The 13,311-nt window shown below is 37.8% G+C and overlaps 1 protein-coding gene across 1 annotated transcript; it reads right to left on the bottom strand.

Moving 5' to 3' along the window:
* Positions 1 to 3,800: 3,800 nt before the first annotated feature.
* LOC130746487 (phospholipid:diacylglycerol acyltransferase 1-like) lies at positions 3,801 to 9,197 on the bottom strand. The gene is made up of 6 exons (XM_057599120.1): positions 8,194 to 9,197; positions 6,898 to 7,120; positions 6,453 to 6,736; positions 5,622 to 5,934; positions 5,131 to 5,390; positions 3,801 to 4,713 (listed from the first exon to the last, which is right to left on the bottom strand). Exons 1-6 carry the CDS (start codon positions 8,664 to 8,666, stop codon positions 4,230 to 4,232), a joined length of 2,037 nt encoding a protein of 678 aa, XP_057455103.1. The 5' UTR covers positions 8,667 to 9,197; the 3' UTR covers positions 3,801 to 4,229.
* Between the last annotated feature and the right edge of the window lie 4,114 nt (positions 9,198 to 13,311).

The raw sequence follows: 13,311 nt of genomic DNA, 5'->3' as shown, positions 1-13,311 counted from the left end.
TTACTTGTAATGTCTTCTTTGTCTTGTTTGAAAGCTTTGTAGCTGCCTTTGGTTTCACTTGTTCAAGAGTTAGTTCCCCTTTTGATTTAGCCGTGGCTTACCGTTCTGTAGCTGCCTTAGGCTTTTTCTCCTTGTTTGATTCTTATTCTCTAATACTGGAAGCTTTTCACCTTTCTGTTGCATTGATTGCAAGATTATTCCTTCTTCCATCTAAGTTAAACTGTCATTTGATTAAAATCTAAATGAGTTGCTTATATATTGCTTAAATTCAATGTGACATTTGGGTCCACATAGAACATGTCTTCTTCCCAAATCCCAAGATTCCTTAAAAAAGCCATGCTTGCATTTCACGACAACTTTTTTTACTAGTTAATAGTGTTGAGAATTCAAGTGCGGAGTTGGAGTCCCACATTTGTTAAGTATGGGTGAGGAGAAGACTTTATAAGAGATGTGACCCATAAACCTAATGCCTTAAGGTTTTGGGTTAAGATGTGGTGTCTAAGATCTCTTAGTGTCTTGCTTCTCGGCCCATGAGCTCCCCTGTCTCCCCCAACAAGTGGTATCAGAGCCGATGGTTGTTTGACCATGGGCCTGAGCCTCTGAGACTCAGGAGCACAAGCCCAGAATGACGGCCTCTGAGGTTCTAGATGAGTACAAGCTCAACTTTCGTTTGAGATGGACTCACACTTGAGGGGGAGATTGTTGGGAATTTTCAAGTGTGAGTAAGTCCCACATTGAAAGCTAAGGATAAGTTTGAGTGGTTTATAAGTGTGAGGACCCATACACACATTGCCTTAAGGTTTTGGGTGAAAGATGTGGTGTCCAAGATCTCTTAGTGTCTTGCTTCTCGGCCCATGAGCTCCTCTGTCTCCCCCAACAAGTGGTATCAGAGTCGATGGTTTGGTCCACTTATGGTTTGCTCAAAGCCCAATGTGGAGTTTTATCCCCAATTTTAACCATCTCCTTTGTTTGGCCCTTTATCTGGCCCAACAAGTGGTATCAGAGCCGATGGTTGGTGTAGCCATGGTTACGGCTCCTTGTGTCGAAAGTCTTCCTAGCGGTGTGGCTAGGCGGCGGGTTCCGTTGACGCGGTAAAGCGAACGGTGGTGCAAGAGTGGATAAGCTTCCGCGAAGGGGACCATGATAATGTGGAGATGACTCGCACTTGAGGGGGAGATTGTTGAGAATTCAAGTGCGGAGTTGGAGTCCCACATTGGTTAAGTATGGGTGAGGAGAAGACTTTATAAGAGATGTGACCCATAAACCTAATGCCTTAAGGTTTTGGGTTAAGATGTGGTGTCCAAGATCTCTTAGTGTCTTGCTTCTCGGCCCATGAGCTCCCCTGTCTCCCCCAACAAGAGGTATCAGAGCCGAATGGTGTTTTTGAATGGCAATAACTATTCCCTTTGGAAAGAAAGAATGGAAGACCTGCTTTATGTGAAGAACTTCTATCAGCCTGTGTTCCTGAAGGAAAAGCCTGCAAATAAAACAGATGATGCATGGACTCTCTTTCACAGACAAGTGTGTGGCTACATCCGTCAGTGGGTTGATGATAATGTGTTGAACCACATCAGTGGGGAGACAAATGCTGCTTCATATCTGATCAAGCACTTGTTGGGGGAGACAGGGGAGCTCATGAGCCGAGAAGCAAGACACTAAGAGATCTTGGACACCACATCTTAACCCAAAACCTTAAGGCATTAGGTTTATGGGTCACATCTCTTATAAAGTCTTCTCCTCACCCATACTTAACCAATGTGGGACTCCAACTCCGCACTTGAATTCTCAACAATCTCCCCCTCAAGTGTGAGTCATTTCCACATTATCATGGTCCCCTCCGCGGAAGCTTATCAACTCTTGCACCGCCGTTCGCTTCACCGCGTCAACGGAACCCGCCGCCTAGCCACACCGCTAGGAAGACTTTCGACACAAGGAGCCGTAACCATGGCTACACCAACCATCGGCTCTGATACCACTTGTTGGGCCAGATAAAGGGCCAAACAAAGGAGATGGTTAAAATTGGGGATCAAACTCCACATTGGGCTTTGAGCAAACCATAAGTGGACCAGACACCACATCTTTCACCCAAAACCTTAAGGCAATGGGTGTATGGGTCCTCACACTTATAAACCACTCAAACTTATCCTTAGCTTCCAATGTGGGACTTACTCACACTTGAAAATTCCCAACAATCTCCCCCTCAAGTGTGAGTCCATCTCAAACGAAAGTTGAGCTTGTACTCATCTAGAACCTCAGAGGCCGTCATTCAGGGCTTGTGCTCCTGAGTCTCAGAGGCTCAAGCCCACGGTCAAACAACCATCGGCTCTGGTACCACTGTTTGGGGGAGACAGGGGAGCTCATGGGCCGAGAAGCAAGACACTAAGAGATCTTGGACACCACATCTTAACCCAAAACCTTAAGGGATTAGGTTTATGGGTCACATCTCTTATAAAGTCTTCTCCTCACCCATACTTAACCAATGTGGGACTCCAACTCCGCACTTGAATTCTCAACAATATCCCCCTCAAGTGCGAGTCATCTCCACATTATCATGGTCCCCTCCGCGGAAGCTTATCCACTCTTGCACCGCCGTTCGCTTCACCGCGTCAACGGAACCCGCTGCCTAGCCACACCGCTAGGAAGACTTTCGACACAAGGAGCCGTAACCATGGCTACACCAACCATCGGCTCTGATACCACTTGTTGGGTCAGATAAAGGGCCAAACAAAGGAGATGGTTAAAATTGGGGATAAAACTCCACATTGGCCTTTGAACAAACCATAAGTGGACCAGACACCACATCTTTCACCCAAAACCTTAAGGCAATGGGTGTATGGGTCCTCACACTTATAAACCGCTCAAACTTATCCTTTGCTTCCAATGTGAGACTTACTCACACTTGAAAATTCCCAACAAATAGTTCCAAGCCGACACTTTCTTTCTGAAAAGCTTTGTAACTTGTTTTCTCCTATGCTTTTTGCTAGCTTCTTCAACTAGCTCACTTTCCTTAACTAACTATCAGCACTCTGAACAAGTCCTTTTTTTCTTGCTCCGGTTAGCCTATCCTCTCTTGGTTTAACAACATTATTTTTCAAAAGATGCTGTTAAGTATTATCTATGTCACCAATTTCACTTGCAATGCCTTCTCTGCATTTCCTTGTCTTGTTTGACAGCTTTGTATTCGTCTTTGGTTTCACAGGTTCAAATTTTGGTTTCCCTTTTGATTCAACAATAACATGCAGCTTTATAAGTGCCTTTGGCTTTTTCGCCTTGTTTGATTTTGATTCATTATTACATACATTTTTCTTCTTCCTTCAAAGTTCAGATTCGTTGATTCTTTAGGTTCATGTACAATGCCCTGTTTTAGGTTTTTTTTTTTTTGACTTGTTTGATTTTGGTTCACCCTTACTACCAGCTTTTTTGGCCTTTGTCCCTCTTGTTGTTTCTTCTTCCTCCAAAGTATCCTCTTCATCTTCAGCTGAATCTCTGCATCAATCAATTTAAAAACAAGGGCATCACCATGATCCAGCTTTCAGGTCAATGCAAATGCTCTTGAGCCACCACTAAACCCACTTCTTTTGCCAATGTGAAGAGGCTCATATCCTGAGCCATTTTCATCCACTAAAATCATGTCATACACAGTTTTCGGAAGATATTCCTCTCAAAATTTAGAAGAACGACCCAACCAATAAGTTTGTCTAACAAAAAAACTCATTTATAGCATGTTTGTATCATCTCTCCATAATTAATTTTGCCTGTAGAAGCAATTTTAGGAAAATTTCCAAACATGATATCAAGCATATTAAACTTTCCGTAACTACGTTTTGCCATTCTCTCAGAGCTTCTGATTATACACTAGTGAGTCTTATAAATAATGAGGAAGAAAAAGGGGTAATATGGAAAATTATGATGATACAATGAAACCACCTACAGATGCTTTAAGTTGTACCCTAGCTATCAGAACCATGCCCCCTGGTCCCATTTCTCAATGATGATAAATCAAATGCTTACTTTCCTAACCATAATATTCAATAAATACATGACCTTTTCATTTAACCAATTGCACAATTCACCATCCTTGAACTCTGAATTTGATCAGCAGAACCAGAGCTTCTGAGTTTCTTATAGAACTTCGGTAGCAGTGAAGTTACATTGCAAAAAATGTATATGATGTGATCCTTGACGAGACTTTGAGACCTGTGGAAGAATGTAAGTGCAATCTGCTTCATTCACAAAGGTAATTTGATTTTCTCAGACCATTTAAAGATATCAGAATACACCCTATCACCTCCCAAATCTTCTCCTTTTGCCCCAGCTGCAATCCTTATAACATCCTCAATCAATGCAAAGTTTCCCATAATATCAACATGAGCACCACTTTGTGTACCCCGGCCCTCCAGAAAGTTGGCTGGAGGAGAATGGTCATATTCTCTTACATAAGTGTGGATCCCAGAAGGGTTGAATCTTGTTTTCCCGCGCCAACCTTTAGCACACATGAAGCCAGAACTTAGAACCGGCACAGTCTCATCACCATCAACAGTGTACACTCCATCCTTCAGACAGATATCTTCATCATCACCATCTGCTGTGGTATCAATTTCAAAGGGAATGTAACAATCAGCATAGGGAGATAACTTGTAAATATAAGCTCTTTCGGTTTGTAAGCCAACTCCATACAAAGAGAAGATTTCCATATCAGGAGCATTTGGCAACCTGCATCATTTGAATAAGGGGAATAAAATAAGCAACCAAATGCAACATATTCCTTTTGTAAGGGAAGTTGATCAATCTAGAGAATTCATATTATAATAATAAGGTGAGGGATGGAAAAGCTTCCTTTAAAAATAATAATAACAGTAACAGAAAAGCAATATAAAGACGGTAGTAACCTACACTTTCAAATTATAGATAAAAATCACTAACTACAAAAGCATTACATATGAGAAGTGATTAAGACTTAAGAGACACTGGCAACCAATATATGACTAATATAGTGAACATGCTACATTGACGGAGCTAAGCTATTATGAAGCACTACCACCAAAGCATTGAATTCAGAAATGCAGAACAAAAATAATTGTTCAAATAAACGGACAAATAAGATAAAAGTGAAAAACTGATAAGTCTCACTTTGACTCCAAGGGATTCGACCAATATTTGTAGTGTTCATATTTAGGATCATCCAAATTGTCAGCTACGCCATAAGAAAAATGAGCACTACCACGAGCCATCATTTTTGGAGCAACGAAATCAAGCAAGTCTATGATTGCGTCAGCTGTGAAAACTTTATGGTCAGCAACAGCTCTTACTCCCTCAACTCCCATGTCATGGTATTCAGTCCACGCATCACGACAAGAGGAATTTGCTACATTGAGACCCTTAATGGCACCCTATTAACAAAAAACTGAGCTTTAACTATAAAACAACATGGTAAAAGAAGAAGCAAGTGTACCAGACTACGTGCATGTTTGGAAGCTCGTTCGAAAATCACGTGAAGCCAAAATCATGGTTGACAAAAGAAAAAGCTAAGGGAAGTTGCTTTTGTCACCGTGATTTTGGCTTCACCGTAGTTTTCGAACAAGTTTCGAAACATGGCAATCTTGTGTCTAAAATAGGCTCACCCGAAAGTCAGTCATCTCAATCTCAGAGGAATGGGCCTCTGCCACATCTCTTCCAAACGATATCATTCTTCCATAGTTGGGAACTTTTGTTTTATTTCTATCTTGACCTGTCGGCTGAGTATTGTCAGTGCTTTGCTTATTCTTGTTAGGAAGATAGCCTTCCTCTGGTGACCAATCAAGACCACCCCATATAGTGTGCCCTCCTTTTGGTATCATTGACATTGTTGAATCCCAAGTGCGGGTCATCTTCATGACATGTTGCAAGGTTTGAAGGCGAAACACATCATTATCTAAAAATCCTGGTGCTATCGCCCTTGATATACATATAACAAGAAAGAACCAGATTCAATGTAATGGAAAAATAAGCTTAACAAAGGGAAAAAAAAAAGGATAGCATGAGTGCCAGATGCAATTAGAATTTTCTTTCTCCAATAAAGATCAGTAGTAGGAGAAACAGAAAGTATTTAATCCAAATGTTTATTTAGCAGAATCTGTAATTCAAAGAAGAAATTCTAAAGAAGGGAGAGGGGAAAAGTTAACTTAAAGGGAATTATAAAACCCAGATGATTTGAAAAATTGGAGAAAAGAGGTAGCTCGGAGTAGCTGACATAAATATTCTTAGCTAACTCATATTAAGACCATGTTTGGATACCTGTTGGACCAGTGCAAACGGAAGTCAGCAGTTCAGTTCGAGACAAAAGTAACATAACTCTTCTTATAGATTATTAAGTTGAAAGTCCGTTCACATTACACTCAACTGATATCCAAACACACACTTAGGCATCACCAACTTGCTACTTAGTAACTGACCTAACTACCAAGTAAAGTTACCTGGCAACAGCAATATCCCTGGCTTCAGCTGAGAAAAGCCCTGATATAGCCTTAGGAACACCTAAAAATGGCCCACCAATGTTTACAACTGCCTTTATATATTTGGAACACCAATGTGGTCCTCCCCCACCACCCATTGGAGCTGGTGCTTCAACCCACTTCATAAAGTGAAGGAAGTACAAGGCACCCATTGAATGTGGAATAATAACTGCCTTATTCCCGCCATTCGTGGCAACCATAAGTTCTATGTTGCTTTTTAACCGACTTAGTGTTTGATCTCGCACCTGATGAATCAATTTGTTAATGGGGAGAAATGATTCAGAAGTTGTTCAGAATATATGTATCCTAACTTTTTTCTCTTCTTACAGTTACAGGTACATAATCAATGTACTTCTCTGGGTGAAGCATAACAACTCCATGCAATATTTATCACTTAAAATAATACCTCAGTGTTCTGAAATGATATTCTCCAATCATATGCAGCCATGAACATAGTTTTTTCTTCATAACCAATGCGTGCCAAGTTAGCAATCAGTACCGCCCACACGAAGTATCCTGCAGCAAAGTAATCAGCAGCTACAAGTCCAGAGACAGGCCTCACTCTTATGCCAGGTGGATCCATTCCTGTTTCATTGTCCAATGACATGTGCTCCGCCCAGCAAGAAGGTCTGCAAAATATCAATTAGAGAACAAGATATGATCCCTTACTCCACTGCTTCTAGGGTTATTTTGAAAGAATTTTGAATTTAGTTACAAGCATCAATAGCGTAGGTAAAGATTGCAAATTAAAAGGAACAGCCGTGGGAAGTAAGAAGGGGCTTCTCAAAGAATTCAGCAGTGCCAATACTCCCAGCAAAGCAAGAACATTTCAAAATCTCTAGTTTTGGTGAACTATCTTTTACACCTTATCTAGAACATAAGTAAGGATCAACACTTCCAAATGTAAAACTAACTTATTCTAATACTCCTGCTGGTAGCTGATGTATAGTCCAGAAATTATTTGTGTTGACTGAAATTAATGTCAATCAGAAACAATCCCTACACTTTCAAGACTGAAATTCTTCCAATCAAGCAACCCCTCACAATTAACACTCGACAACACATTAAAACAAGTCCAATTTGGACTTTAAAGATCAAAATTAGGTAATCATTTATCTTCCTAAATGAGTATTGGAGGCATAGGAACAGTGCTAGAAAATATCTTGATCAGAGTCAATGATGGCTACATCATTTATAAGGACAAAATCTGAGAATAAACTTTCTTATGAAAAGTTAATTCAAATAATTGTTAGAATGAGTAAAAGTATAAACCTACTCAAAAGAGCAAAATTTCACCATCTCAAGCAATCTTATCATCAATCAACAAAGACCATATAAGGAAAGCTCCCTTCAAATCATGCTTTCAGTGACTCCACCAGTAATAGAAATAAGTCAACAAATCCAACAACTTGAAATTATAGTGACAAGTTTACTGAACAGTTTACCTACCAATCAGCATCAAATGTTCACATTTCAGATCATTTACATTTACAATCACCAACCACAATCCACATCATAATCAACACAAAAGAAAAAGAGGAAATAAAACAAGAACATACAATTACCATAAACCACTTAGCAGCATAACAAAACAAGCCACAAGCCACATCCCACAAACCAAAGCAAGACCAAACATCATAAAAGCCATAAACCTCAAATTAGGATTTATAAACACAAACACCAGCAAAGTTTTTGATGATACCTTTTGTAGACTTCTCCAAAGGTACCACCCCACAAGCGCTTTCTGAACAATCCCTCTGCACACTGATGACCCTCCCATAACTCAAGCCCACCAGTCACAATCCCAGGCACAAAAACCACCGGATGCTTCACAGTGAGCCCCTCCTTCTTAAGTTTAAGGCCCGGCGGGTCCGGCATAGGCCCCGTAATCGCCTCTGTCACATACTGAGGAAACGAAGCAGGCATCATCTTATACAGAAACAGCAAAAACCACCACACCGTGCAAATGCACCCCACAAACCAGCAACAGTTATCAATACACGACCACCTTCTCTTCTTCTTCTTCACCTCCCCCACTTCCTGCTTCGTCTTCTTCCTCTTGTTGTTCTTATCATCTCCCTCTTTCTCGGTTCTCTCACCTTCCACCTTCGATTCCAAACTCTGACCCTGCCCCTTATCGGTTTCCGACCCTTTTCTGCGCCGAATCAAAGACATGTTCTGAAAAAACAAAAACAAACGCCACTCGCTTCAAACCTCGAGAAAATTCACCACCTTTTTTTTCAGTTTTTTCTTGGATGAGCAATAAACTAATAACCCGTTCTCCTTTGCTCTGTTTAAACAAATGGGGTGGCGTTATTTTTCAAAAAGATTGAAAATTTGCTCAGAAATGAAAAGCTTCTGAATGAGAATCGTATTGGGTATAGCTCGGTTAGCTCAGAGAGAAAAAGGGGTTTCTTTTTTCAGAAGCTTCTGGGAAAATGGGTTTTGCTGAAGAATCAAAGTAGCGTGATGATTGGTCAGAATGAATTTGAAGCTGAATGGAAAGTGATCTTGAAGCTTTGTTTTGTGTGTGTTTCTCTGACTGAGCTGAATTTGCAGGCGAAGCTTATCAGGAAGGTATGGTTATTGGCTGTGGAGGCTGTGCTGAAGGGTGGTGGTGGGTCAGAGGATGGGTTGAGTGGGACCAGGTTTGATGATGTGGCAGGGTTTGATTGGTTCTGTCGATGATTATTTGTAGCATCATGGACCATGATTTCTTGTTCTCCATTCTTCCAATTATTTATGTTTGCAGCCAGCCACAGGCATAACTGGGATTTGGGTTTGGCACCCCACCTATTGGGTTTGGCACCCCATGTATTCAATACGGAAATTTAATTTCCATTTTTAAAACGGAATTTAAAATTCCGATTTGTTTTTTATATGCAATGAACGGTTGAAAATGTGCCACATATGCTAAAATACATAATGGTTTTTTAATTTCCGTTTTTTTCGTATTAAAATCGAAATTTAAATTCCCGTTTTTAATAAAGTGGGGTGCGAAACCCAATAGGTGGGGTGCCAAACCAAATTCCCGGCATAACTGCATAAACAATAAACAAGATGACAAAGTGTGTGTTTGGTTTCAAATCTGGAGAGGCCAAACGTGGATCGGGGCCAAACGTGGATCTGCAGAAGTTTTCCAAACACACACAAAGATGGATGAATAATGTACAGACTATAGATCTTGGCAGTACATTCTTGATCTATCTATTAAATATTTAGTGAATAATAATACTTTAAAGATTAATCCATGAGAAATATATAAGAGTTATATTATTTATCACTATTTTTCTTTTTCAGTGTAGATGTCTATATATTATATATTTAAGTGTATATCAAACATTTCCAATATACAATCAGCCATGTTCTTCCCTAAAATGTGTTGATGGCGGTAACGTTAGTCAATCCATCCATCTCCACGTGCTTATATTGGATGGTGTTGTGTTTATGACTTTATGTAGTTGTTAATTGCATTGTGCAGACTTATGTGACATTAGTGATCTGGGATGAGTTGGATGAAAGAAAGTTTTGTTGTAGCTAAAAGAGACCAAATTCATAAACAAATACTCCCTCCGTTCCCGATCTTTTGTTGTTTAAGGTTATGCACATTGTTTAAGAGTGTAATTATTGATATATTTGTTGACATAAACACCCTTATTTAATGTTAAGATAAAGTGAAGAAAGAGAATGATAGTTATTGGTTAAAAAACTTTTTATGATTTTGATTGGTGAAAATAAGAGGTGGTAGGTGAGAGATATAGTATTAAATAAGGGTATACATGGAATAAATTGAAAAAAAATGCATTGGATTCGTAAAACAACAAAAGTTTTGGAATTTAGACCAAAAGTTAAAACAACAAAAGATCAGGAACGGAGGGAGTATGTCAAGATTTTTTTTTAACAAAAAAAAAACCTATTAGTTAAAAATGCTAGATTAGATTCAGATTATTTAAGAAGTTTTATTTATAGGGATTCTCCTTCTACTTAGTACTTGTTTTTCCCACAATAAATAAGTTCTCTTCCATATTATGTGATTTTACTATGCAAATAAGTGAGTTTCTCCTTCTTCTTTTTTTTAGTGTGGGTTTTCTCTCATTTTTGCTATGCAAGTTTTGGTTTCCGATTTTAAAAAATAAAAAACTGTTTTTAAAAAAGCAATCAAGCAAATTACTACCACCCCACTCTCATTATTTCCTTCTTCTTTACCCCCACCATCATCCTCCACCCGACGACATTCCTCTCCTCTCTAGTCTCTTCTACCAACATCATCCCCAACTTATCTTTCTCCTCCACCATTGTCCTTACGTCTTTCCTCCACCATCTCACACTTTCTCAAGAGGATAGAACTCATGATTTAAAAGAGCAATGAACAATCACTAGAATGCGAAATTAAATTAGCTACTTATGGCAAATATTTTTCGTTATTGTGAATATTTTGTCGTGCATAATACTATTCATTCTTTACATTTTCATCATAGGTTTATGATCTCATGGTTGTAGTACCTCCGTTCCTAAATATAAAATCTATTTTAAAAAATTGCGCTTATTAAGAAAGCACTTAATGTGATTAATTAGTGTATTGGTTTTTAAAAAATGCATACATTCTTCCCTATTTACCCTTTGTCATTTTCTCTCACTAATAATCATTGCATTTATATCAAAAATAACTTGTTTGATTAGTACTCCATCCGTTCCTAATTATAAGACCTAATTTTAAAATTTTCATGTTCCTAAATATAAGACCTCTTACAATAATCTAGCAAAAGGTTTTGTATTCTTCCATATTCACCCCCTCACATTAATTGTATGTTTTCAATTCCAAAGTTACCACCTGCCATTAATTACTACTAATCCAACTAACTATGACTTTTGATATAAATGCAATGATTATTAGTGAGAGAAAATGACAAAGGGTAAATAAGGAATAATGTATGCATTTTTAAAAAATCAATACACTAATTAGTCACATTAAGTGTTTTCTTAATAAGCGCAATTTTTTGGAATAGGTCTTCTATTTAGGGTCGGAGGGAGTAGTAATTAATGGTAGGCGGTAACTTTGGAATTGAAAACATACAATTAATGTGAGGGGTAAATATGGAAGAGTAACTCTTACTTGTTGTTCATGAGTTCATCCTTCACTTTCGCATGCCCAGTTTCAACCTCATACACATATATAGGAGTTTGATTAATAGGACGTTGGGAACGATGATGACGAAATGGCCGAGGACCGTTGTTCTTGTTCTTCCTCCCATCATGCCTTCAATAGTTCGATAGATATACTCTTAATGATTAGGAAATTAAATTGAGGTTTATCAAAGTAGTTCTTGTTAATTAGAGCTCAAATGAAGTTTAGTTAACTAGGGAGTAAAGTTATTTGGTGAGGTGGAAAAATCTAGACATTGTTGGAAGCTGCATCAACCTCATTAATCTATATACTTATTAAAAGAAAATCCTTATCCACAAAAAATTAACACATGACATTGCCAGAATGATTTTCCTCTCACCCCTCTCTCTGGCTGACAAGTGTCATAGCCAGAGAGATTTTCACAAATTAATTATACAAATCAATTTCCCTATAATTTTGATTCTTTGTTTCCTATTAAATGAAAACATTATATATAAACGAGTCATAACTGAGCCCATTATAAATGAGATATGGATCAACCAAAAGCCCACAACGATGAAACAATTAAAAGGGTCATAATTTCAAAAGAAACAGAAAAATTGTTCAGAGTGGGAATTGGTCAAGACATTTACAACATATGTCTTCAATTTCGCAAACGAACATATTGGGAAAACTAATCACATTTTTCTGAAAAGTATTGGTAGATAAGTAATTAAATGCAGAGACTTATTTTGGGGTGTGATCCACGTTTTTTGGCCTCAATATCCTCCACCTTTTTAAGCCTAATGTAAATCTTGGCAATATTAATTTCAGTATATCAATTTTGATATGAACATACATACTTAAATAAAAAGAACAAAATTTGCTGTGTAATGCACGGGTAAGAAACGCTCACAAAAATTAATTGGGTTTCTTTTATTGTTAAATAAATAAATATAATTTATAGAATCACCTCATAGATTAAGGAGTAAATATTCAATTTAAGTTAATGAATTTCCTTTTTTAAAAAATTGTAAAAAAAATTGAGTTTGAAATTTAATATGAGTACGAAATAATAGTAATTGGGACCAAATTTTCGGTCAGATTTTAAAACATTTTTCTTAAATAAGTACTATATATTTATGTTTAAATCACATGGTAAAAAACTTTCACGGGGAAAAACATTTTACATTAAGAATAATTCAGGTAAAAACTAATATTTTTTCCTAACTCTTCATTCCCCTCCAACCCTTATGTCTCATAGCTTTTACCACTTTTGCTAACTCTCGGGAACAATTTTTCATCTAATTTAAGTATATTTTTCATAATTTTAAAAATATTTAGGATTAAATATATAAAAAAAATTATCAAATTTTGCAAGTTATGTGATACCATTGTGATTGATTTTGTTTGGTTGAATACTTATTTTTTTATTATATCTTAATTTTTTAATACGTGTCTAAATAATGAGATCAATATTCGACGTGCAACGCACGGGGTAAAAACGCTAGTATATGTGAATATGTCACTAGACTATAACGTTCACATGACGCATCATTAAGTGCATGTTCGTTTTAGCGTTAAAATCAACGCAAACGTGATTTCACGTATCTTAATGCACCAGCATAGAAGTTAGAATTTGTCACGTTAAATTTAACGTGGATCAAAGGTTTAACATGAATACATATTGAGTTTAACGGAAATTAAAACACACAG

The sequence above is a fragment of the Lotus japonicus genome, chromosome 3 (assembly GCF_012489685.1).
Source record: "Lotus japonicus ecotype B-129 chromosome 3, LjGifu_v1.2".
Lineage (NCBI taxonomy): Eukaryota > Viridiplantae > Streptophyta > Magnoliopsida > Fabales > Fabaceae > Lotus > Lotus japonicus.
This window is presented reverse-complemented; position numbering and strand designations above follow the sequence as displayed.